Source organism: Nerophis ophidion, linkage group LG06 (assembly GCF_033978795.1).
Source record: "Nerophis ophidion isolate RoL-2023_Sa linkage group LG06, RoL_Noph_v1.0, whole genome shotgun sequence".
Taxonomy (NCBI): domain Eukaryota; kingdom Metazoa; phylum Chordata; class Actinopteri; order Syngnathiformes; family Syngnathidae; genus Nerophis; species Nerophis ophidion.
Window position 1 is genome coordinate 58,157,562 of NC_084616.1, and position 27,262 is coordinate 58,184,823.

Here is a 27,262-nt window from a genome sequence, read left to right on the forward strand (position 1 = left end):
TCGGGATCTTTCTGTGTGGAGTTTGCATGTTCTCCACGTGACTGTGTGGGTTCCCTCCAGGTACTCCGGCTTACTCCCACCTCCAAAACACGCACCTTGGGATAGGTTGATAGTCAACATTAAATTGTGAATGTTGTCTATCTGTGTTGGCCCTGCGATGAAGTGGCGACTTGTCCAGGGGTGTACGTTGCCTTCCGCCCGATTGTAGCTGAGATAGGCGCCAGCGCCCCCCGCGACCCCGAAAGGGAGTAAGCGGTAGAAAATGGATGGATGGGTTTGTCTATCTGTGTTGGCTCTACGATGATGTGGCGACTTGTCCAGGGTGTACATAGCCTTCCGCCCGAATGCAGCTGAGATAGGCTCCAGCACCCCCTGCCACCTCGAAATGGACAAGCGGTAGAATATGGATGGATGCACGGGCAATTAATAATCTAAGAACAAGTAAACGTTTGTTGCTAAAATTAACATTCACAATAATAGTACAGCAGACTCACACTACATTATTTGTGGAAGAGTTGATTATGTTTATTTTCAAAACAATTACAATCACATGAAATCAAACATCAAATATTGTGCAAATGTGCGCATGACCATCTACAGAACACACAATCAGCATAAAAATCTATATTGCATCCTCATTCACAAGAAAAATAAATTCATTGTGGATTAGGAGCAGTCTGGAATAACATAAAACCACTTTAGAAAACTTCACAATATATGTTGGTTTTTACATAACTTCACAAAGTTTACAAAAACAGTATGGTATGGTGTATATGTTCTGGACGTCTCTTAACAGGTCACATTGAGGTGCATCACCTTTGCGCTCCCAGAAATCAACACATCCAAAAAGGAATGTAAAACATTTTCTACAAACTTGTGGTGACAGAAAACATAATGTCAACAACCATATATTTAATATAAAAATAGACAGATTGTAGTAAAGTCACAAATAATGCTTCAATGTCAGTTACAAAACACCCCCAGCAACTGTAAACACAAGAAGTATACAGTATCTCTGAAATTACTGTACAGCTACATAAACACACACACAATTGTCCATTAACATTCCATTTTCATCTATATTTCTCCAGTCGTTTATGGGAATGGCATGTCAATATTTCACAGCAAATACTTCCTTTTGTAAGTGGGCCAATTATCATCTAACCAATTTAGATATCAGTTTGCTTTTCATGGACAGCCACGAGTGCAACAATAATAAATCACTTGCATGAATAGTATCTTCTTAAAATGCTCAACGTGCCTGCAAAGAATTGTACAGCATGGATGTTGGCTATACATTAACTTTTATAACAGCACAAACATACCCATTATTACATTTATATTTACAAAAATAATTTAAGCTGAACTGGAATGCACCAGATCTGAATTGGAAAATCAATTTTGCGGCTTTATATACCTGTAAATATGCTCAACAAACAATGATGAATGACATTGTGTGGGGAAGAGTATAGTATTTTAACAACGTCTATAGACCTTAAAAGATTAACTATCATAAATAAATACAAATCTGTCAGTCTCAGCAACGGATGATAATTATTTAAAATTGCACACAGTTGTGGGAACAGTCTATTGCTATTTGTTCAGTGCCCAAATTATTAAGTGGTATTTTAAGACTACAGTACTAAGTCTTATACATGGTCAGGGCTGAGGCATCAGCACTACGGGGGTCCGTCACACCAATGATGACATCATTAGTTCTCCGGGTGCCTTCCACCAATGACAAAACTTCAATCCTTTCAACTTTGTGACCCTTGGCCTGAAGCAGCTCAACATCTTCATCTAGAAATTCAGCTGTAAAAGAGGATCAGTGAGTCAGAGAGGGATTTGTTGCAATAACCAATCAATATAGTCTTGTCTGACTTATATATGTTGTTACAATGTTGGATATTCATGTTAAACAATGTGAGACCATAGCATTTTGGCGTGAGCTACCACGCTGTTTGTGATGCCTCTCTATCCTGCCTCAGTCTGGATACCTTGTGACGTCACCATAAAGTGGAAGAATTTATTTCGACATTAAGTCAAGCTCTCAGCCAGAGGTGAAAGACCTCCTCGCCCTGTACTTAAGACCACGAGGAAATACAAAAAAGGACAACTAAAGTACTACTTTCATCTAATCGTGGCATGCACAAAATAATAGACATGCAACATGCATTCTGATAAATGCTCGTAAAATTTATATTTTTTGTATATCTAATTGTATTTACAATCCACAAGATATGTGAAAATACCTTCTAAACATCACAAAATGTCACAAATTCGGTCAGCCATCTTAAACATCACACTCTAACTCATATGGAAACCCTGTTTCCATATGAGTTGGAAAATTGTGTTAGATGTAAATATAAACGGAATACAATGATTTGCAAATCCTTTTCAACCCATATTCAATTGAATGCTCTACAAAGACAAGATATTTGATGTTCAAACTCATAAACTTTGTTTTTTTTTGCGAATAATATTTAACTTAAAATTTCATAGCTGCAACATGTGCCAAAGTAGTTGGGAAAAGGGCATGTTCACCACTGTGTTACATTCCTTTTCTTTTAACAACACTCAATAATCGTTTGGGAACTGAGGAAACTAATTGTTGAAGCTTTGAAAGTGGAATTCTTTCTCATTTTTGTTTTGTGTAGAGCTTCAGTCGTTCAACAATCCGGGGTCTCCGCTGTCGTATTTTACGCTTCATAATGCACCACACATTTTGCAGGCGGGCCAGAAAAGTACCTACACTCTTTTTGTTTACGAAGCCACCCTGTTGTAACAGGCGCTGAATGTGCCTTGGCATTGTCTTGCTGAAATAAGCAAGGGTGTCCATGAAAAAGATAGCCCTTAGATGGCATCATATGTTGTTCCAAAACCTGTATGTACCTTTCAGCCTTAATGGTGCCTTCACAGATGTGCAAGTTACCCATGCCTTGGGCACTAACGCACCCCCATACCATCACAGATGCTGGCTTTTGAACTTTGCGTCGATAACAGTCTGGATGGTTCGCTTGCCCTTGGGTCCCGATGACACGATGTCGAATATTTCCAAAAACAATTTGAAATGTGGACTCGTCAGACCGCAGAACACTTTTCCACTTTGCATCAGTCCATCTTAGATGATCTCGGGCCCAGAGAAGCCGGCGGCGTTTCTGGATGTTGTTGATAAATGGCTTTCGCTTTGCATAGTAGAGCTTGAACTTGCACTTACAGATGTAGCGACAAACTGTATTTAGTGACAGTGGTTTGCTGAAGTGTACCTGAGCCCATGTGGTGATATCCTTTAGAGATTGATATCGGTTTTTGATACAGTGCAGTCGGAGGGGTCAAAAGTCACGGTCATTCAATGTTGGTTTCCGGCCATGCCGCCTATGTGGAGTGATTTCTCCAGATTCTCTGAACCTTTTGATGATATTATGGACCGTAGATGTTGAAATCCCTAAATTTCTTGCAATTGCACTGTGACAAACGTTGTTCTTAAACTGTTTGACTATTTGCTCACACAGTTGTGGACAAAAGGGTGTACCTCGCCCCAAAATTTCTTGTGAAAAAGTGAGCATTTTTTGGGAAGCTGTTTTTATAACCAATCATGGCACCCACATGTTCTCATTTAGCCTGCACACCTGTGGGATGTTCCAAATAGTTTGGTGAGCATTTCTTAACTTTGTCAGTATTTATTGTCACCTTTCCCAACTGTGTCACGTGTTACTGGCATCAAATTCTAAAGTTAATTATTATTTGCAAAAAAAAAATGTTTATCAGTTTGAACATCAAATATGTTGTCTTTGTAACAGATTCAACTGAATATGGGTTGAAAATGATTTGCAAATCATTGTATTCTGTTTGTATTTACATCCAACACAATTTCCCAACTCTTATGGAAACAGGGTTTGTACGTCACCTGAGTAAGGCTTCTGCACTCTGACCATGTGTATCAGAACAGTAATACTAGATATATGCAAAAATTATAAAGAGACGTGCTGTCTATCATTCACAATCCTGATGTAAGACAAGAACACATACGTTTGGCATTTTTTATTCAGTCAAATCGTAAATAAATCGTTAACAATTGAGTCAACAGATCGAGCATCTTATAAGCGTATTATAAGCGCCAACAAAGACAGCCTATTTTAGCGGCACAACGGTAGCAGTGAGCTAATGCTTGTGCTGCTATTGTTGACATACTGCTTCTGCTTAATCTCAAACTTACTAAAAGTTATTTCTACATTATAATTATTGCATCTCTCATCTGGTAGTAGACGGATGTGGCCATGTACCTAGACGCTGGTCAACTTTCACATCCCACGAGGTGATGAAAAAGACGCTAGTTGCTGAAACGTTTTACAGTTAAAAGTTAAATTACCAATGATTGTCTCACACACACAAAGTGTGGTGAAATTTGTCCTCTGCATTGGACCCATCCCCTTGTTCACCCCCTGGGAGGTGAGGGGAGCAGTGGGCAGCGGCGGTGCCGTGCCCCGGGAATCATTTTTGGTGATTTAACCCCCAATTCCAAGCATTGATGCTGAGCGCCAAGCAGGTAAGTAATGGGTCCCATTGTTATAGTCTTTGGTATGACTCGGTCGGGGTTTGAACTCACAACTTACCGATCTCAGGGCGGACACTAGGCCACTGAGTAGGTTTTTAACCCTCAGTGAGGATTGTGATTGAATCTTCATATAAACTGAATTATGTGAGCATCCTGTCGGTTGTCATCTCAGCAAAAGTTGAAATATTACAGTAAGTCTTTTATTTATTATGGTTTGTTATCGTTTGTGTGTATGTTTAGCACCTAGCCAGCTGTTCGTGCTAGAGTTTTTCAATAAAGCTGCATCTGTTTAGCACTCGGCTTCTTAAAGTTATTACCCATCCTCTTTGTTTTTGGGCTCAAAAATATAAAGTTCTGGATCATCATTTTACCCAAAGTAATCGTTGGCTCTCACAAAGTTTGCTTGATTAGCTTTGTTGTTGTTGTGGTTGCTACTTCCACGTCATGGATCAGGTGACTGGCTTGCTCATTATCTTTCAAACTGAATAGGGTATCTCTGTGAGATTGATACTATTTTGATCATATTTTACTTTTGGTGTCATAAATCAGATATTTATATGATAATATCTTCCATATAGAGGCAACTTGTTTTTCCACTTTATTGGTAATTTAAAGGAGCCATATGCAATAATTTAATGTCAAGTCATCATTAAATGGCCCTGATTTGTCAAAAGGCATTAATAAATCATGTTATTTTCGAATACCTCTATAACTGATAACAGTAGTTCAGTCGGGATATGCTCATTTCAAAATTAGATTTACAGAAATGTTGTTATTGTTTTCATTTTGATGTCCTGCCCTCCACCGTTTTAACCAATTAGAAAGTCCATGAATGTGTTACATTGAGGTTGCCAGCTACGCACCGCCATCTTGGTCTAGCTACTGCCACTGGTAAAGTTACTAAACATTTAAACTCAATAAACGATTATGTAGTTATTCATGACAAAGCCAGACACGAAACAAGGATTTGTATCAGGGATGCCTTTAAAATGATGGAGACGATTGAAGGCGGAGAAGAGTTTTTCATCTGATGCCAAACTTGCCAATTTCCTCCTTGATCGGTAAGTAAGGCGTTTATATTTTCTTATTACTTGTAATAAATGGAAATGGACATTTCGTATGTAAACTATACCGTCCAATACAGACTATAAACTTGTCTAACAGAGCTACTATGTTCGTCCAATGTATGCTGGGAGCATACGTACAGTATAGCCCAGTTCGATGACACATCGACATATAGGTAAACAGGGGAAATATATGCCCGTTAGCCTGTATGTCGATGTGTAATCGAACTGAAAGGGCAAAATATATTTTCAACAGAAAAAAAACCCTATGTGGATAGGGGTAGTGTCAGTGCATATTTTGTTGTAAATAGGCTGAGGAAATGGGTTCCAACATTAGCACGGCTGTCATGGCAATGTGAAACGCTCGGAGACAGACAAATCACGTAATAAAATAATTCCTCATTTGTGTTTGCATATTGTGGACTACATGTATCAAATTATAATGCAATCTGCAACGTTCGAAACAGTAGCCAATGGTATACCTTGTTAAAATGTCTCTTCTTTAGTTTTGGCCGTACATTAGGCTGCAAAGCATGCTCTACTTATTTTCACCAGTATAACCATTGCTAGCATTGGTTGTAGTTCGTTTTAGTGTTGGTTTTCTGATAGTATTGACAATCGCTTGCCGCTTAAAGTTCCTTGGAGTAGCCTAGTCGATCAAGCTGGATTCGGCTGCGTATCTGGCAACCTCAGTCAGGGAGAGGCGGAGGCGACTATAAAATTTTGACCGTGATTGCAGTACCATTTCTGGCCAGCAACATTTCCACCAAAGCATATCCAATACATGTTATCTACAACACATGGAAGTGTTTTAAATGTAGATTAAAATAATCAATTGTCCCCTTTAAATGAAATTTTAAAAAACACCAATTCAAGCAGCAAATGCGAAAACCAGATCATAAAATATGGCTTATCATGAGTCCAAAATAGTGATTGTTAAGGGAGAAAGACTTACAGTCCACTAGAAGAGTTTCTTGCTGCAGCTGTGGGTGGAGTCTACCATACGCTAAACTGTCGCTCATGTTTTTACGTGAGGAGAGAACATTTAGCAGCACCTGTGAGGAAGAAAGGATCAATGTGATTACATGAACAAAAGCACAAAATGTGTCTGCAGGAACATTTATTTCCTCCCTGGTATAAATACCACAATTATTCATAAAAACTTAAAATCTTCTTGTGCAAGATAATGACCTGTGTGATGCCACTAAGAGCTTTTGCTCCATTGGAGGATCCAACCGCAACGTAGGTACCGCACATCCCTATGGCTGGCCTCACTGCTGTGGGCATCAGGAAGGACAATGGCCTCTTCCCAGGCTGGAGGCTGTTATGCTAATGACAAAATCATGACAAGGAATAAAAAACAACAACATTGTAAAACACAACTTACTAACAAAAAAAATACTTACAGGGTTAGGTATGGGGCTTTGGGTTTTATTAGGCCAAGAAAAGGCCAATATTTGGCTGTTGAAAATGATCCCAGAAGGAGTCACTATCCCACTTCCAAATGGTTTATTCAGGGAGCTAATACACCAAAACCAAAACATAGTATGTGAGAATTGTATCTTAACTGCTTTCAAACAAACGGTTCCGTGAAAGCATACCTTACTACGGAGACAATGTGGTCATCTGGGCCCATGACCATGACCTGGGCAGCTACTGCACCTTCCTCCAAACTAAATGATGGCACGTAATGGCTGGCAGGAAACGCCTGAGAGTCATTGATCATTTGGCGAAGTAAGGTCGCCTGTGGCTTGCTTTGACATAGCAAAAGGCATAGCTAAAGCAAAAACATAGCATTGTAATGCAGTAAATGTTATCTGTTTATACCTCAACATCTTGTTGATCGTCTCTGAGACTGAAGTGTCAAACATGGGGTCTCCCAAACCACTCACCAGTGCCAGAGCTATCTTCACAGACTGGAGGACAACAGAACATCAATTACTGTTCTTTGAAAATGCTTTTAAATGTAGGGTGTTTGGATCCCTATATTACCTCTGCAGTCCAATGATACGTGCTGTTCCTGGGCACCTGGTTTGTAATGTTGTAACCTTCCAGGATGTTAAGGGCAGTGATCAAGCCGATACCTGCATGAGGGGCTGGAGCCACCATCACATGGTGTCCTTCAAAAAGATCCACAAAGAACACGTCAATAATTTTTGCGTGTTTGTGTGGTTAAAAATATAACCTGTTAAAATGTTTATTTTGAATAATTACACTACTTAATATCTTTGAGACAATTTACTGTAACTGCAGAGCTTCCATTTTACAATTAATACAAATAAAGTTACAACTAAATGCTATAACTTCACAGTTTGAATTTTATAGTTAATTACAATAAAATTACAAGTAAATGTTGTAACTTCAGAATTGTGGTTTTATTGTTTATTACTCTCTCGGTTTAACAGCATACTGCCACCTCATGTACAAGAGTGTACAACGTAGTATACGAAACGCCTTAAAGTACCAGTAGAATGGAAAAACAAATTGCCTCTATACTGAAGCTATTTTCAAATATATTTGATTTATGACACCCTAAAACTTACTGAGTTTGCGAGTAAATAGATATGATCAAAATGGTATCAATCTCACAGAGATTCCTGAGACATTAAAAACTAATTTGTATACTCTAGCCTTTAAATACACCGCTTTTTAGACGAGTCTCTCTTTTCTGCTCTGCCCCCCTGTCCTGTGTGGATAAGTTATCAGGTGACCACTTATCAGCCTCCACAGAAGATGTGTTTAGCTATTCCAAGTCTGGACTCTGGATGTACCACTCCTCTTTGCATTAGTTGGTGACGTCTATATAAGGGCTATATAAATAAACATTGATTGATTGATTGATTGATTTTGAGGGATAATGAGCCCGCCAGTCACATGATCTGTGACGTAGCGGTTGGAGCCACAGATCCCTTCATCACCAACAACAATAAAAATCATGCAGACTTTGTAAGAGCCAACAACAATTACTTTGGGACAAATGATGATGTAAAACCTTATATTTTTGATCCTGAATATACTGTAAGTAAGACGAACTACAAGTTTTAAAAGCTGTGTGCTAAACAAATCCAGCTTTAGTTAAACACTAAGTATCATGTTATAGCAGTATTTCTAAGTGCTAAACAAAAAATACGAACTACAAACATAATAAAACGATCAGTCACTCTGCTCTCACTGTGATGACGACTGATAGGATGTCCATATTTTCCCGTTTAGATGAAGAATTAATCATAATCTACACGAAGAGTTAGCAAGGAAAAGTTGCTCCATGCTAACACCATCTTCGGTTGTGTGTGTTTGTCTCCATGTCTGATTATAAATTGAATGTGACAGATGAACAACCTCTAGATATATGGCTAAATCCTCTTATTATCCAGATGAGACATTTATTTTATAATCTCGAATAAATTTGACGAGCCGAGACACAATGATGCGGCAACAAAACATCGGCCAGATGTGCCGCTAAAAATGTTTGTCTGCGTTAGCACTTATAATAACAACATAACTATTATTTGGTTACTAGTCAGGTCACAGTATGCATATACACTATATCTGGTGGTTTTGAATGGTTGTTTAGAAGGTTTTGTAGTTGAAATAGAGAGCCCCCCATGACTCCTTTGTTAGCTAACTTTTTATTTATTTACTATTTAGAGTACATAAAACAACAAAATTTTTTATATAGGGGTTGTGAATGATAGACAGCACATCTCTTTCTAATTTTTGCATATGTGATGATATGGTCAGAGTGCAGTAGCGCTCCCATCGTGACGTCAATCTACAGAAATTGTCGAAGACATTCGTAGCGGAATATTTAGCTCTGTGGCTTGTAAATACAATTGGATATAGTTTATTGGATACAATGAAACACAACTAGGCATATAAAGTCAACTTATTTTTCCACTTTAAAAGACAAATTAGTTTGTTTTTACTGTAATTCATTATGAAATAAACAGTTAATTGCAAATGAATATAACGTATCATAATTTTTAACGTCATTTGATGTAATGTTACAGTACATTTTGATTGTAGTACTTTACTGTAATAAATACTGTTAAATGCTGTGAAATTCTGGTCAGTACAGTGTACAAAATGGAAAATGAAAGGTGTGTTTACCCTGATAGTTGATGTGGGCTGGTTGCTGTAGGACAGTGCTGTAGTTACCAAAGTCATCTTCTGTGAGCACTCCACCACTTGCTTGCACCTTTGAAAAATGAGTAGTAATAACTATTCAATATACTATCACAAACAACAGAGAAATGTAATAAACATTACTGAATCAGGTCTCTGAATGGAATCTATTCACCTATTAGCCCTAAAAAACTTTTACATCAAAAACCGACGTGTTTTAAACTTTAGATAACTTTAGTTGATATGTTGTATCAAACATTTTATTACAAAATCTAAAGGTTTTTTTGGTCTAATATTTTATGACCATTGACATGAATCCTTATGCAATCATCTTTAATCTTCATAATCATATTTCTGAGACGGATGGAATCCTTCTTACCACAGCAGCCATTTCCTGCGTCAGGTTCCCACTGTAGAATTCCGATATCCCTTTGACTGCGACAGCATCTAAGATGCTCGCTAAATCAGGCCGTCTGCTCAGCAACCCAGGGAGTGGAGCCTGGCCATTAGGGAGGAAGAGATCCCGAAATGCAGCTGAAATGTTCTGGTCTTTAATATTAGCGAGCGCTTCAGCTAGAGATACACAATGAAAGCAGATGTAAACCCTAATTTCCAACAGCGACTTTAATGCGCCACACCTTACCTAAGTCATGTGTGATATTGAATCCATTTCTGGCCACATCCGCTGCCATGGTAACCACGTCTTTCCACTGTAATCTGGGAAAGAAACGTTGACAAACATCGATATTTTTAATACACATATTCTAAATGTCTTTTAGCTCTTTTGTCACGCAAACATAAGTTTTTGTCCTCAAAAACAGAGATTCTGGAAGAGTTAAGATTTTTAAAACCGGCTTGACTAATATATATATAAAACTGAACTTTTTGGCATGTGTCATAAAAAACGTGACATTATCACATAGGTGAAATTCAAAAATCCTAATATTGTGTAAAAATTCATTATTTTCAGTAATTCAACTTCAGATGGGAAACTAATGTGTATTAAAATACAGTAGTGTAGTAGGCCTACATTTTCATTGAAAACAAGTCAGCAGATTTTTTAACCAAGTATATTTAATATTTATGGCCACATTACCCACAGTTGGAACAGTAACACTGTGTTTGCATATTTAAGTGATTCTTGGCATACCACTAGATGGAGGCCGCGTACCACATATTGAGAATAACTGGTCGAGAACATATTTTGTTTTATTCATGAATTAAATATTTCTTGCCACCCTATGTTGTATATTTTTATATGAGATTTCCAGTTATTACACCTAGCAATTGGGTATAATTTTACCCTTTTAATGTCTACGCTGCTATTTGTATTCAGTTAGTTTGACTTCTGTTTATTTCAAACATGTAGACAATGTCAGCATGTTACATCACATATTATACATTTTCATTCCTTCTCTCCTACTGGTACCAAATAGCAGTATTTTGTTTTTTCTGAGATTCAAGGATAGTCTGTTTTCATCAAACCATCTCCATAAATTGTTTTTTTTTTTTTTATTAGCTTCTTTTTTGTGTTCTCTCTTGAACGTACGGTCTACAAATAGTACTAACTTTAAGTCTTTTGTAACTTTGAAAATGTCATTCATATAGAGATGGAACAATTTTCGTCCCACTATTTATCCCTGGGGTACACCGTAAGATACAGTATATTTAGAGCTGCAGACATGTTTTCGCCCAGCTGCACGTATTGCTTCCTATTGGTAAACAACTCTCTGATGCCATTCTGTTCTAATGTGTTAATTCAGATACTATGGCTAATTGTGTCAGATGCTTTTGTTAGGTCCATAAAACCTCCAGCTGCCCACTGTTTACAATAAATTGCATTGGTGATTTCCTCCATTATTTAGATCAGTGCCATCAATGTCGAAATGTTATCTCTGTATCCATAATGGTTGTCGGCAAGCATTAATGCTTTTGTGAAATAATTTAATAATTTTTCAATGACTTAAGAAAATTGTTTAAGTAAGGAAACAGGTCTGTATTGTGTAATTTTTGTTTCATCTGACATCACATGGACAAAGATAAGACCTTCTGGAGGAAAACATAGATTAAGCTGTTTGGCCACAATACCCAGCAATATGTTTGGAAGAGAAAAGGTGAGGCCTTCAATCCCAGGAGCAGCAGGCCTACCGTCAAGCATGGTGGCGGTAGTATTATGCTCTGGGCCTGTTTTGTTGCCAATTGAACTGGTGCTTTACAGAGAGTAAATGGGACAATGAAAAAGGAGGATTACCTCCAAGTTCTTCAGGACAACCTAAAATCATCAGCCCGGAGGTTGGGTCTTGGGCGCAGTTGGGTGTTCCAACAGGACAATGACCCCATACACACGTCAAAAGTGGTAAAGGACTGGGTAAATCAGGCTAGAATTAATGTTTTACAATGGTCTTTCCGATGTCCTGACTTAAACATGTGGACAATACTGAAGAAAAAAGTCCAAGACAGAAAACCAACACATTTAGCTGAAGTGCACCAATTTTGTCTAGAGGAGTGGTGAAAAATTCAACCAGAAGCTTGCCAGAAGCTTGTGGATGGCTACCAAAAGCACCTTATTGAAGTGAAACTTGCTAAGGGATATGTAACCAAATATTAACATTGCTGTATGTATACTTTTGACTCAGCAAATTTGATCACATTTTCAGTAGATCCATAATAAGGTCATAAAAGAACAAAACTTCATGAATGTTTTTGTGACCAACAAGTATGTGCTTCAACCACTCTGTCACAAAAAAATAAGAGTTGTAGAAATTATTGGAAACTCAAGACAACCATGACATTATATTATTTACAAGTGTTGTAAATTTTTGACCACGACTGTACATGCACATGCATACTAAAATCCTCCCTTGTAGCGTCCCTTATGTTTGTCAGTAGACAAACAATTAAGTACAAAGAGAGACTTGGCCTGGAGGAGGGCTTTGGCACGTAAATAAGACCGCCCACTAGGGATGTAACAATATAAACATTTCATATCACGGTTATTGTGAATAAAATGATCAGGGTTATAATTAATATCGCGGTATTGTTGAATGAGCTCAAAAAGTAATTATACACACACTGAAATCTTTTAACAATTGTATTTTTTTTAATAATTATTGTAAAAAGACACACAATATACATTATAGGCAGAATAAACTTTAAATGTTGTTCTGGCTTCATAAGAGGTATATTATTTTTATTTGCGTATTCAAAGGGGAACTGCACTTTTTTGTGGAATTTTGCCTAACAGCCACAATCCTTATGAGGGATAAGAACATACGTCTTGTATATGAATGTTCTCATTCATCCAGGTCATTGTAATCTCAGGGCATTCAATCGATCGCCACTGGACGGTTTGATCAGAAGATGTTTTGCCTCTCATCAAGGTTCTCATAGTCATCATTGTCACCGACGTCCCACTGGGTGTGAGTTTTCCTTGCCCTTATGTGGGCCTACCGAGGATGTCGTAGTGGTTTGTGCAGCCCTTTGAGACACTAGTGATTTAGGGCTATATAAGTAAACATTGATTGATTGATTGATCAGAGTATGCTTCATCAGTTTGTGCTCATAAACTTAGATTGGTCAGATTTACTCGAGCGGTTGGTGCCAAAACCCCAAATATATATACTCCAAAATCAAGAGGGTGTGCCTGTGAAAAGATGGTTTCGCCCTATCGTAGTGAGAAAAACAAATGTTTTGATGCAAACAAGCAATCCTACAGTCGAAGCCAAACGACAGTTGTTGAAGTGTAATTTCCCCTCGCTAGCATTGAGGTATTGTGTGGCAGAACGATCGCTATGGATCGACTACTACCAGTCCAAAATAGTTGAAATCCCCCACGTTAGAATTCCATTCAGTTGTAAACAAATTACATTCTGGTCACCTTCTGTGACGAAGGCATGAACTGATGAAGCATACTGAGGTATTGGCTCCAGCCGCGAGACTAGATCTGACCAATCTTTGTCTATGAGCATGAACTGGTGAAGCCTACTCGGGTGACAGGCGAAACATCTTCTAACCAAACAGTCCAGTTGTGATCGAGTGAATGCTCTGAGAACACGTCTTTTTTTTAGGACTCTAATGACCCCAAAAAAACGTTTGCAAGATGCGGCTTATGCGAGTCACCATTACAGACTTCAAAGCCCTCTAAAACAACTTCAAAACCCTCCATCAACATTTTGTATACACATACCAGTATATATAACGGGAGTATCAGACGCGTTCAAAACAATATGTAATATGTACAATATTTTCCGTATTTTGGTAATTTCTAACATTAACAAAACTTATTGCCTCGAGCATTCATTTCCATGCCCATAGTAGCGCACTTCCAACTTCTGGTAACAAACGTGGGTTCCTAAAAAGTCTTGACAGACTTTTTAACACACGATGAAGAGGGGTATTATTGGTTAACGAAGATTCACAACCTTTTTTAACCTGAATGTAAAGAGGATGAGCTGCTGGTTGTAGAGGCTTAGCGAGCACTATGAGAGGGTGAATTGTTGGAGCAAACAGAAGCCGAGAGAGTCAGGACTGGCGTAATTTGATGCTGCAAATGAGGTGCTTGCAGCAAAGTTATGGCAACAGCAATGAAGTGCCATCCATCCATTTACTACCGCTTATTCCCTTTGGAGTTACAGGGGGTTCTACACCCTGGAAAAGTCGCCATCTCATCGCAGGGCCAACACACATAGACAGACAACATTCACACTCACATTCACACACTGGGGCCAATTTAGTGTTGCCAATCAACCTATCCCCAGCAATGAAGTGCTTACCCAAAATGAACAGGGAAACAACTTCCCTGGCCAGCTTGACTAAACGGACAACTGTCCACCGAGTGAGTAATTACAATATTACTAAAGATAAATAGAGCACATAATAATAATTATTTACATTTATATAGGGCTTTTAAAATGCAGTCATATATATAAAAGCACATACAGTAAAATAATAACACAACCAGTGAAAATAAAATGTTCAAATTGAAAAATAACTTTGTTATGAGATGGTATGTCCAGTTCTAAAAGCAGATTTGAAAAGGTGGGTTTTTAATAGTCTTTTGAACATTGTGGGATTATGACATGAACGGATGGAAAGGGGATGAGATTTCCAGAGGGTGGGGGCAGAGATGGAGAAGGCACGGTCCCCCCAGGTTTGGTGCTGGGTGCTATGAGGAGGGGACAGCGTGGGATTGTTGGTGGAACGCAGGTTTCTAATAGGTATGTGAGGGGTGAGAAAGTCAGAGAGGTAGAACGGGGCTTTATGAGTGCTATGCATGTTATTACAACAACATACACTGCTCGCTGTGCACACACAAAATATGAAATGTGTTTTTTTTTTGATTGATTGAAACTTATTAGTAGATTGCACAGTACAGTACATATTCCGTAGAATTGACCACTAAATGGTAACACCCGAGTAAGTTTTTCAACTTGTTTAAGTCGGGGTCCACGTTAATCAATTAATTTCTTTACACATACTGTAATATGATTGTTCAATGTTTTTCATTCAGTAGACATTGGTGTCCTATTGCATTGTATTGCACATTTTTCTACTTAAACAACTCAAAAGCCATTTAGCTGATAATGAGCTAATGCCATAGCATGCTTCCGCAAGGTGATGTGTTATTACGCTAGAAAAACAGTACTGACAATAACAATGTCGCTACAGTTTGGTTAATATACAGGATATAGAACATAGATGAAATAGTGTTGGCAGTATTTGGATGCATGTTTAGAGGGATTTAGAGGCAGAATGGATCGCTACCATTAGCTGCATTGCTAGCCCAAAGAATGAGCCAATTATTACAAATTAGAATGCAAAAAAAAACGAAAAAACATATGTCTGTGTCTTTTTTATGGCTTTTGAATGATAAGCAAAATTCCAAAAAAGTGCAGTTCCCATTTATATGTTAATATTCTTTCATTTTAATGTTTAAACATTTTAGCAATTTTTTTTTAATAAATGCAAATTGTGTGTTCTCTCTGCTTCACCTACAAGGTTATGTGACGTCACGCAAGTACACTTCCTATTGACACCTCAGTTTATGTCCACCTGACGCTGTCGAGTATAGATGTGTGGCTCGGTTTAAGAGCGGCGGTGCCAGCAACTTGAGGGTTCTAGGTTAGATCCCTGCTACTGCCATCCCAGTCGCTGCCTTTGTGTACTTGGGCAAGACATTTTACCCACCTGTTCCCAGTGCCACCCACACTGGTTTAAACGTAACTTAAAGATGTAGATAATGAGTTTCACTATTTAAAGCGCTTTGAGTCTCTAGAGAAAAGCGCTATATAATTATAATTGACAAAATTCACACATTGAATATTTTGTGCTAATCTGACTATTTTAGCTGTTCATTTAAGATAGCTTGAAAGCTAACGCCAATAATGTCAATGTAATTTGGTAACTGTTATTATTATCATTGATACATCCCTACCGCCCACAAAGAAAAGGTCAAAACAGCGGCTCGAAGATGGTCAAATCTTTGCAAAATGTTGACCTGTCAGGCTTGCCACAGACAGTTTGTTTGTGTTTTAGTTTTTCCTCTGTGTTTCTGTAGTATTTCCTGTCTTTAGTACCTGTCAGCGCTCTTATTTTGTCTCTTTCCAGTTTTTTTCCCCTGAGTGCTGTTTTCCCTCAATTGCGGCTGATTGGCACCTGGCCACACCTAGTGTCAATCAGCCCGCTTCTATTTGAGTCTGTTTTTGTCCTCCAGTCAGTTGCTGGATTATTGTATTGCATGTTGCTCTTGTCGTTGCTACTTGTCATTGCTATCTTGTCGTGTCATTGCAGCGTTGCGGTAAGCTATGTTTGATAGCAGTTTTTAGCTTACTGTCTTTTGTTCCCTGCTGCCAGTTTGTTCTTTCATTTTACAAGTACAACTTTTGTTTTCCTGCTCGCTACCCGCTAGCTTCCACGCTAGGCCCCTTTTTGTTTTTACTAGCTTCCATGCTAAGTTCCTTTTGTTTTTTTAGCTCCCATGCTAGCTCTCTTAGTTGGTTATCAGCCCACGTGTGTGCATTTTTTTTGTACCCTTTGTTTGTTTTTGTCTTATTGTTTTAAATTAAATCATGTTTTCCTGCAAAATGCCTCCCTCCTTCTCTGCATCTTAGGGTTCGGCAACAACTAACTGATAGAATAATCTAGCCAAATTTGAACCCCGCAGAGTTGTCTATGGCAGAAAAACTTAACAAAGCTTTTGAATCGATGGCCAAATCGAGGAAACATTTTGCTTCATTTTGCAATCCCTCCCACCCATCCCTGTCCTATTTTGGCTTCTCGGGGGACGTCTGGGATCCGTCCCTTGAGGGGGGGGGGGGATAGGAGTAGCTGTGCAGCTGGGGAGGCACAGTTACTTCTCGTCCCAGTGGGTCTGCAAACTACGGCGCCATCATCTCAAGTGGGTCTGCAACAGACGACGCCATCATCTACAGTGGGCCAGCAGACGCCACCATCATCTCCAGTGGGTCTGCAACCTACGCCGCCACCACACACTCCGGCCAGCAGACGTTACCACACACTCCGGTGGGCAGCAGACACCACCACGCACTCCGGTGGGCCAGCAGACTCCACCACGCACTCCGGTGGGCTAGCAGACTCCACCACGCACTCCGGTGAGCCAGCTGACTCCACCACGCACTCTGGTGGGCCAGCAGCTGGGGGCGCCACCATCCTCTCCAGTGGGCCAGCAGCAGGGGGCGCCACCACCATCCACTCTGGTGGGCCAGCAGCAGGGGGCACCACCATAATCTCCGGTGGGCCAGCAGCACGGGGCGCCATCATACTCTCCGGTGGGCCAGCAGCAGTGGGCGCCACCAACCTCTCCGGTGGGCCAGCAGCAGGGGGCGTCACCACCATCCACTCTGGTGGGCCAGCAGCATGGGGCGCCACCACCATCCTCTGCGGTGGGCCAGCAGCAGGGGGCGCCAGCATACTCTCCGGTGGGCCAGCAGCAGGGGGCGCCACCATCCTCTCCGGCGGGCTAGCAGCAGGGGGCGCCAACACCATCCTGTCCGGTGGGCCAGCAACAGGGGGCGCCACCACCATCCTGTCCGGTGGGAGAGCAGCAAGGGTGCGCCACCACCATCCTGTCCGGTGGGCCAGCAGCAGGGGGCGCTGCCACCATCCTGTCCGGTGGGCCAGCTGAGGGCGGCACCATACTCTTGTTGGCCACAGAGGTGGTCGTTTCATGGGCGACCGCTTCGCAAATTGCAGCGGCGTTCTATTCGCCGTCGCCACTTGACTCTTCCCCGCTGGGTGCGGGGGCTCTTGGCCGCCTTGTCCTCCCTCCACCCTCCCTTGACTTTGGACTGTTTTTTTTTTTTCTAGGAGTGGGGTTTCGTAAAACGTCTGGTATCCGTTATGGGAGGAGCGACTACTGTCAGGCTTGCCACTGACTGTTTGTTTGAGTTTTAGTTTTTCCTCTGTGTGAGTAGTATTTCCTGTCTTTAGTTCCTGTCAGCGCTCTTATTTTGTCTGTTTCCTGTTTTTTTTCCCTGTGTGCTGTTTTCCCTCAGCTGCAGCTGATTGGCACCTGACCACACCTGGTGTCAATGAGCCCACTTCTATTTGAGTCTGTTTTTGTCCTCCGGTCAGTTGCTGGATTATTGTATTGCATGTCGCTCTTGTTGTTGCTACTTGTCATTGCTATCTTGTCGTGTCATTGCAGCGTTGCGGTTAGCTATGTTTGATAGCAGTTTTTAGCTTACTGTCTTTTGTTCCCTTCTGCCAGTTTGTTCTTTAATTTTACAAGTATGACTTCTGTTTTCCTGCTCGTTACCTGCTAGCTTCCACGCTAGGCCCTATTTTGTTTTTACTAGCTTCCATGCTAAATTCCTTTTGTTTTTCTAGCTCCCATGCTAGCTCTCTTAGTTGGTTATTCGCCCACGCACGTGCTTTTTGTTTGTACCCTTTGTTTGTTTTTGTCTTATTGTTTTAAATTAAACCATGTTTTCCTGCAAAATGCCTCCCTCCTCTGCATCTTAGGGTTCGTCAACAACTAACTCTGACATGACCAAAGCACCACCATCACATGTTATGTAAACCCAATGGAATTGTTTTCAATGTAAAAAAAATCATAATATGAATTCTTTAAGAAAATTAAGATACGTGAAGACACAGCACAAAGATTGAATTAAAGGCCTTAATAATCATATTACATACCTGCCATAAAGCTGGTGTGCCTGATGCATCCCGCTGAGTAAACCTGGTACTCCAACAAGCAAACCTGCCTGAAAGATGCATTAACTACAGTATTAAACAAACTTTACAAGAGGGTGAGAAAGAGTATATCAGAGAAAATGTTCTCACATTGTGCTCAATGTTTGACTGTAGTAGCTCTTCCCGAATGGCAGATGGCGCTGTCTCTCGGAAGTCAATGACCCGTGTCTCATTCTTCCAGATGTCATGCACCAACATAACTCCCCCACTGAATAGAGCAGACAGAAACTAGGTATGCTGGCGCATGTAATTACATAATTACATAATACTGTATATGCGTTCCTGCAACATTACCCTCCTAAACCAGAGGTGTGAGGGTGGACGATCCCCAAACAGAGGGCAGCCGTGATAGCAGCATCAACACTGGACCCTTGCTTCCCTAAAACTTCAAACCCAAGGGATGTACACCGAGCCACATCTGTCACCACTGCTCCTTGGTGAAAAACCTGTCAAAAAACAGTCAAGTGCCAGTAGGAATTGGTTACATCACTTAAAATTCCATAATCCTTTAAAAAAACAACATTGTAATTTACCTGGGGGTCTCCAAAGTAGATCTGCATGACGAGAGCTACAGTGACTCCTATGGCGAAGGTGAGACATGCAGTGATGATGACGGTCAGTCCATCCCGCTGGCAGGCACATTCTTGAGTAAAAGGGTCGTTAGTGGTTTCCCTCAGAGACACAGCATCATGGTAGGCCAGGTCAGAAGCTGAGGATGGGAGACGCTGGAGACGGGCAGACTTTAAAAATCCATCTGGGTCTGTAATATAAGACATATGAAGTACATTTGACAGGTTCCTTACACATAAATGCACTTTGTATAGCCAGACAACCAAGCCCACTCCGACCAACCTGTCTCTTGCTCGCCCAAGATGTTGTCCTCATCTTTGTGAGATTTAGGGGCGTTGTCACTAGACACCATCTCGTCCTCTGGCAATCTGGGAAAGCTTGTGATGCTCATATAGTCCACCGGAGAGTAGGCGCCCCCAAATGCTGTCTCTGAAGTAGCATCTTTATCCACAACAAGTCCAGCAGGGTGTCCCACCACTAATTCGGGGGTGGGGTTGTTCATGTCTCTTCTTCTTGACCCTTGGTGTTACACAGTCTTTTACAGTATTTTCATTCAAAAGACAATATAGTCATACTTCTAGTCACATCTGAGAGTTGCCTAAGGTGATCACTGTGTATTTTTTAGGTGAAAAATGTGTAGCCTACTGCATATCAAAGACAGGGCCATTCCTACCCATAGGCAAAGCATGTACTGTGTGTAGGGCCCCACGACCTCCCATTTTGCATCAGGAAGCGCATGTAAAATGTCAATTGATATGAAATTTTAACCGTAAACATATTCCTGCTCTTTTGTTGATAGGGATATAATGGCAAATTTTTCCAAACAATTTAGTTGTCTTCTGTAGCCGTGTTAGTACTGAGATGGTAATTTGTTGTTCTACATAGTTTGAATCCCGGTCAACATTTGCACAAGGAGCATGTGCAACATTACGGGGGGACAGCGTGGCGAGGTTGGGAGAGTGGCCGTGCCAGCAATCTGAGGGTTACTGGTTCAATCCCCACCTTCTACCATCCTAGTCACATCCATTGTGTCCTTGAGCAAGACACTTCACTCTTGCTCCTGATGGGTCCTGGTTAGCGCAGTGCATGGCAGCTCCCGCAATCAGTGTGTGTGTGTGTGTGTGTGTGTGTGTGTCAATGGGTGAATTTGGAAATAGTGTCAAAGCGCTTTGACTTCCTTAAAAAAAGGTAGAAAAGCGCTATATAAGTACAACCCATGTACCATTTACGTTAAAGTTGCCATTTTGAACAATTTATTTCCCACAAATGTGTTTAAATACAAAATAAAAGTCCAAAAGAAATTAAAGTTTGATTTAAAACATATGAAAATTAACAATTTAGATTTAAATATGCATATGTAACTTCTGTCTAAACTTAAAATTAAATTGGGGATTTATTTAGCAATAAATCCATGTTTTCCTTAAAAGTTAGGAAACACTTTTACCTGACCACTTTCATGCTTTTGCCAGATAATGGAGACTTTCATTTTATGACTGGACCCCACACTGATTTGAAAAAACTTGATACTGTATACACCTGTGCCTTACGTTTTATTAATGGTGGCGGCAACCATGTCCACCATTGCACTTTGTATGCAAAGGCAAACTGTCCATCTTTGTCTGTTCGCATATTTTATTTATATATATCTCTTCTTAGGCTGGTTCCCACTCATTTGTGTTGTTATATGTATACAGAGTCCAGTCCCTGCAGTTTACAGTCACAGGACATCCTTTGCATGTTGGTTCTTCGAGCCAACGCAGATCATGGTAATAAAAAAAAGCCTTCAGATATGCTGCTTTTCTTGGAATGCATCTGAGGCTATCTGAACTGATCACTTTGGAGGGAATTTCAGTCATTTTAAAGGATCGAGAACGTTTCTATTAGGCATTGTAATTGTTTTTAAATTGTTTTTCACTGAAATATTTCATATTATTTTTGTGTTTATGTTCTAAGTAATTTGTATTTTTACTATAATGTGTGACTGCTGCTGTTTTGTTGCTGTAATATGTATTTCAGTAATTTAATTTTGCTGCCCACAGCACGGTGGGGGAAGGGTTAGTACATCTGCATCACAATACGAAGGTCCGGAGTCGTCCTGGGTTCAATCCCGGGCTCGGGATCTTTCTGTGTGGACTTTGCATGTTCTCCCCGTGACTGCGGGGATTCCCTCCGGGTACTCCGGCTTCGTCCCACCTCAAAATACATGCACCTGGGGATAGGTTGATTGGCAACACTAAATGGTCCCTTGTGTGTGAATGTGAGTGTGAATGTTGTCTGTCAATCTGTGTTGGCCCTGCGATGAGGTGACGACTTGTCCAGGGTGTACGCACCTTCCGTCGAAATGCAGCTGAGATAGGTTCCAGCGACCCCCCCGCTACCCCAAAAGGGACAAGCGGTAGAAAATGGAGGGATGGGATTTTGCTGCCCTTACGGCCAGGTCACTCTCGGAAAAGAGATTTGAGACTCAATGAGTTTTTACCTTGTGAAATTAGGGATAGTGATTAACTGATTGATTAAAAAAAGTGGGAACAATTTTACAATAGTGGAGAGGGCCTCAACATAAAATTAGAGGGGCCAAGATTATCCAAGGACTAGTTTGTAACTGATGATTACTCACTATCTAGACCAGTGGTTCTTAACCTTGTTGGAGGTACCGAACCCCACCAGGAGAAGTTTTAATTTCATGTGAGAATAATCATGTACATATATTATCACACAACTTTAGTATGCTTAAAGTCCGTTGCCATAGTTATTAGCTATTGTGCTCAAGCTGCATTTTTTCTATCTGTGCAAGGACAAAACTTATTGTCTGAGGTGTGGCCTCCGCCGAATATGTTTCAATTCATGGTAAATGGGCTCGTATTTCGTATCATTATGTTTTTTTTTGCAGTTGTGCGGACAGTAACTTTGCTGTTGTCTTCTATTATTTTTAACAGTGTATGATAATTGTCAATTTACTATGGCAACCCTATTTGCATGCTTTCCAGCACCGAGAGTCAGTCAGTACAATTACAAACCCCCCAAAAAATAGGACAATGATAACATGATTATCCCCATCCATTCATTTTCAGTTTGTCCCTTTCAGTATCTCGGGGAGTGCTGGAGCCTATCTCAGCTGCATTCAGGAGAAGGAGGGGTACACCCTGGAAAAGTTGCCACCTCATCGCAGGGCCTATTCCGTGCAATTGACCACGAAATGGTAACACCTGAATAGGTTTTTCAACTTGTTTAAGTCGGGGTCCACGTTAATCAATTCATGGTAAATGGGCTCGTATTTCGTATGATTATGTTTTTTTTGCAGCTGTGCAGACAGAAACTTTGTTGTTGGCTTCTATTATTTTTAACATTGTATGATAATTGTCAATTTACTGTGGCAACAGCTTACGGCAACACTATTTGCATGATTTACGGCACCGAGAGTCAGGCAGTACAATTACAAACCCTAAAAAAATAGGACAAAGATAACGTGATTATCCCCATCCATCCATTTTCAGCTTGTCCCTTTCAGGGTCGCGGGGTGTGCTGGAGCCTATCTCAGCTGCATTTGGGCGGAAGGAGGTGTAAACCCTGGAAAAGTCGCCACCTCATCGCAGGGCCTATTCTGTACAATTGACCTTGAAATGGTAACACCCGACTATGTTTTTCAACTTGTTTAAGTCGGGGTCCACGTTAATCAATTCATGATAAATGGGCTCGTATTTCGTATGATTATGTTTTTTTTTGCAGTTGTGCAGACAGAAACTTTGTTGTTGGCTTCTATTATTTTTAACATTGTATGATAATTGTCAATTTACTGTGGCAACAGCTTACGGCAACACTATTTGCATGATTTACAGCACCGAGAGTCAGGCAGTACAATTACAAACCCTAAAAAAATAGGACAATGATAACGTGATTATCCCCATCCATCCATTTTCAGCTTGTCCCTTTCAGGGTCGCGGGGGGCGCTGGAGCCTATCTCAGCTGCATTCGGGCGGAGGGAGGTGTACACCCTGGACAAGTCGCCACCTCATCGCAGGGCCTATTCCGTACATTTGACCTTGAAATGGTAACACCCGAATAGGTTGTTCAACTTGTTTAGGTCGGGGTCCACGTTATGGTTAATGGGCTCGTATTTTGTATGATTATGTTTTTTTTTTGCAGTTGTGCAGACAGAAACTTTGTTGTTAGCTTCTACTATTTTTAACAGTGTATAATTGTCAATTTACTGTGGCAACAGCTTACGGCAACACTATTTGCATGATTTCCGGCAACGAGAGTCAGGCAGTACAAACCTAAAAAAAATAGGACAATGATTGTTGTAAGCACAATACCAATGGCGCGCAATTTGCAAATTAATGTCAAATCAAATCAAATCAAATGTTTATTGGATTCATCACTATACAGTGTACATCCACGACAGAACTACTGACTAAACTACTACCACAACTTGGTTTACAATTTATAAAATATAATAATGTAGGATGACCTGGAACTTGAAATAGGCCACCCGGCCTGAATCCCCACTTGGTTGTAGTTTAGTCAGTAGTTTAGTTGTGGATGTACACTGTATAGTGATGGATCCAATAAACATGTGATTTGATTTGATTTGATTTGATTTGATTTGACAGCTTGTCACGGCGGCGGAGGGGTTAGTGCGTCTGCCTCGCAATACACAGGTCCTGCAGTCCAGGGTTCAATCCCAGGCTCGGGATCTTTCTGTGTGGAGTTTGCATGTTCTCCCCGTGAATGCGTCGGTTCCCTCCGGGTACTCCGGCTTCCTCCCACTTACAAAGACATGCACCTGGGGATAGGTTGATTGGCAACACTAAATTGGCCCTAGTGTGTGAATGTGAGTGTGAATGTTGTATGTCTATCTGTGTTGGCCCTGTGATGAGATGGCGACTTGTCCAGGGTGTACACCGCCTTCCGCCCGATTCTAACTGAAATAGGCGCCAGCACCCCCCCGCGAGCCCAAAAGGGAATAAGCGGTAGATAATGGATGGATGGATGATTTGACATTAAATTTGCAAATTGCGCCATTGGCATTGTGCTTACAACAAATGATAACGTGATTATCCGGCATCCATCCATTTCCTACCGCTTGTCCCTCTCGGAGTCGCGGGGGGTGCTGGAGCCTATCTCAGCTGCATTCGGGCGGAACCCAATATGAATAATTCGCCCAAGAGTTAAACATGACGTTTACTTCACCTGCCGGGCGAGTTTAGTGCGCTCAGTCATGGCTCAAACAAGCTAGCTGACGCGCACCGGCTAATTCCATTAAATCATTGGCCTCATTATAATAACATTATTATTAATAAAACAAACATTTCAAGTACACTCGTGAGTAATGAAATAGGAAGTATTCCTTGCGGGGTTATTTATTGTTTTGAAGGAGACATGGCGGGGTTACGCTTGCCTCGGTCATCAAGACGACTAGCTAGGTTGCCACAGCAATATAGATGCTTATAGAATCCTAAATAATCCACTAAGAATCTACACAAACATATTTTTATAACTGCCTGACTGGCATGACTGGTTTAGACACATATCTTACCATACCACGCGATGTACGTGTCAGGCTCAATGTATGGTTCTCCAATTACAGGTTGTGAATATCCATTGAAGTAAACAGAAGTGGTAGACTTACTTGAGACGGCATTGACTGATGTTGATGGTCACATTTAAGAGCTGGATAACGGCATTTTTGTTTTTATTTTGCAGTCCGTACAGTCGAAGTCTTCATCAAGGTGCGAGAGAGAAGCAGGTAGGCCACCAAACAGGATTGTTTAGCTGCACAGCTCAGCTATTCTCTGTCCCTCCCTTCCTTTACTGTGCTCGGGGCGACAGTAAAGGGAGATCTTCAACACTCTAATGCAGTGGTTCTCCACCTTTTTTTTCAGTAATGTACCCCCTGTGAACATTTTTTTTAATTCAAGTACCCCCTAATCAGAGAAAAGCATTTTGGTTGAAAAAAAAAAGATAAAAAAGTAAAATACAGCACTATTTCATCAGTTTCTGATCTATTAAATTGTATAAAAGTGCAAAAATATTGCTCATTTGTTGTGGTCTTTCTTGAACTATTTGGAAAAAAAGATATAAAAATAACTAAAAACTTTTTTTTTAAATAAAAAAGTAATTCAATTATAAATAAAGATTTATACACATAGAAGTAATCATCAAATTAAAGTGCCCTCTTTAGGGATTGTAATAGAGATCCTTCTGGAGTCATGAACTTAATTCTAAACATTTCTTCACAAAAAAGAAATATTTAACATCAATATTTATGGAACATGTCCACAAAAAATGCCCTGCGATGAGGTGACGACTTGTCCAGGGTTGTAGCTATGATAGGCACCAGCGCCCCCCGCTACTCCAAAGGGGAATAAGCGGTAGAAAATGGATGGATGGAAGGGTCCAGAAAAAAATCAAGCTCTCAACACTGAATATTGCATTGTTGTATTTATTTTTACAGTTTATGAACTTACATTCATATTTTGTTGAAGTATTATTTAATAAATACATTTATAAGGGATTTTTGAATTGTTGCTATGTTTAGAATATTTTAAAAAAATCTCACGTACCCCTTGGCCTACCTTCAAGTACCCCCAGGGGTACGTGTACCCCCATTTGAGAACCACTGCTCTAATGCAGGGGTCACCAACCTTTTTGAAACCAAGAGCTACTTCTTGGGTACTGATTAATGTGAAGGGCTACCAGTTTGATACAGACTTAAATAAATGGCCAGAAATAGCCAATTTACTCAATTTACCTTTAATATATATATATATATATATATATATATATATATATATATATATATATATATTTATATATATATATAACTCAATTTACCTTTAATATACATATATATATATATATATATATATGTATATATATATATATATATATATATATATATATATATATATATATATATATATATATATATAAATGGGTATTTCTGTCCGTCATTCCGTCGTACATTGTTTTTCCTTTTACAGAAGGTTTTTTTGTAGAGAATAAATAATGAAACAACACTTAATTGAACAGTTTAAAAGAGGAGAAAACAGGAAAAAAAATTAAAATAACATTTTGAAATACAGTTTATCTTCTATTTCGAACCATTAAAATTCAAAATTCAACCAAAAAAAAGAAAAGAAAAACTGGCTGATTTGAATCTTTTTGAAAAAATTAAAAAAAGAATTTATGGAACATCATTAGTAATTTTTCCTGATTAAGATTAATTTTAGAATTTTGATGACATGTTTTGAATAGGTTAAAATCCAATCTGCATTTTGTTAGAATATATAACACATTGGACCAAGCTATATTTCTTACAAAGAAAAATCATTATTTCTTCTAGATTTTCCAGAACAAAAATTTTAAAAGAAATTCAAAAGACTTTGAAATAAGATTTCAATTTGATTCTAAAGATTTTCTAGATTTGCCCGAATAATTGTTTTGAATTTTAATCATAATAAGTTTGAAGAAATATTTCACAGATATTCTTCGGCGAAAAAACAGAAGCTAAAATGAAGAATTAAATTAAAACATATTTATTATTCTTTACAATAAAAAGAATACTTGAACATTAATTTAAATTGTCAGGAAAGAAGAGGAAGGAATTTAAAAGGTAAAAAGGTATATCAATATGATTGATTGATGAAAAAGGTATATGTGTTTTAAAATCCTAAAATCATTTTTAAGGTTGTATTTTTTTTTCTGAAAATGTCTTTCTGAAAGTTATAAG

At 39.7% G+C, this 27,262-nt stretch overlaps 1 protein-coding gene across 2 annotated transcripts; it reads right to left on the reverse strand.

Annotated features, from left to right (window-relative positions):
• Positions 1–500: 500 nt before the first annotated feature.
• LOC133555012 (glutathione hydrolase 7) lies at positions 501–25,358 on the reverse strand. 2 transcript variants are annotated; one of them, XM_061904415.1, is made up of 16 exons: positions 25,160–25,358; positions 19,813–20,049; positions 19,494–19,720; positions 19,255–19,406; positions 19,051–19,168; positions 18,904–18,971; positions 10,388–10,461; positions 10,124–10,278; positions 9,730–9,817; positions 7,612–7,739; positions 7,447–7,535; positions 7,221–7,373; positions 7,026–7,140; positions 6,811–6,948; positions 6,575–6,674; positions 501–1,812 (listed from the first exon to the last, which is right to left on the reverse strand). In XM_061904415.1, the coding sequence occupies exons 2-16, from the start codon at positions 20,030–20,032 to the stop codon at positions 1,643–1,645; spliced, it is 1,995 nt and encodes a 664-aa protein (XP_061760399.1). In that variant the 5' UTR covers positions 20,033–20,049; positions 25,160–25,358; the 3' UTR covers positions 501–1,642. The 2 variants fall into 2 exon arrangements, with proteins under 2 accessions (XP_061760399.1, XP_061760398.1); XM_061904414.1 differs by having other exon boundaries at positions 10,124–10,317; positions 25,160–25,357.
• Positions 25,359–27,262: the final 1,904 nt, after the last annotated feature.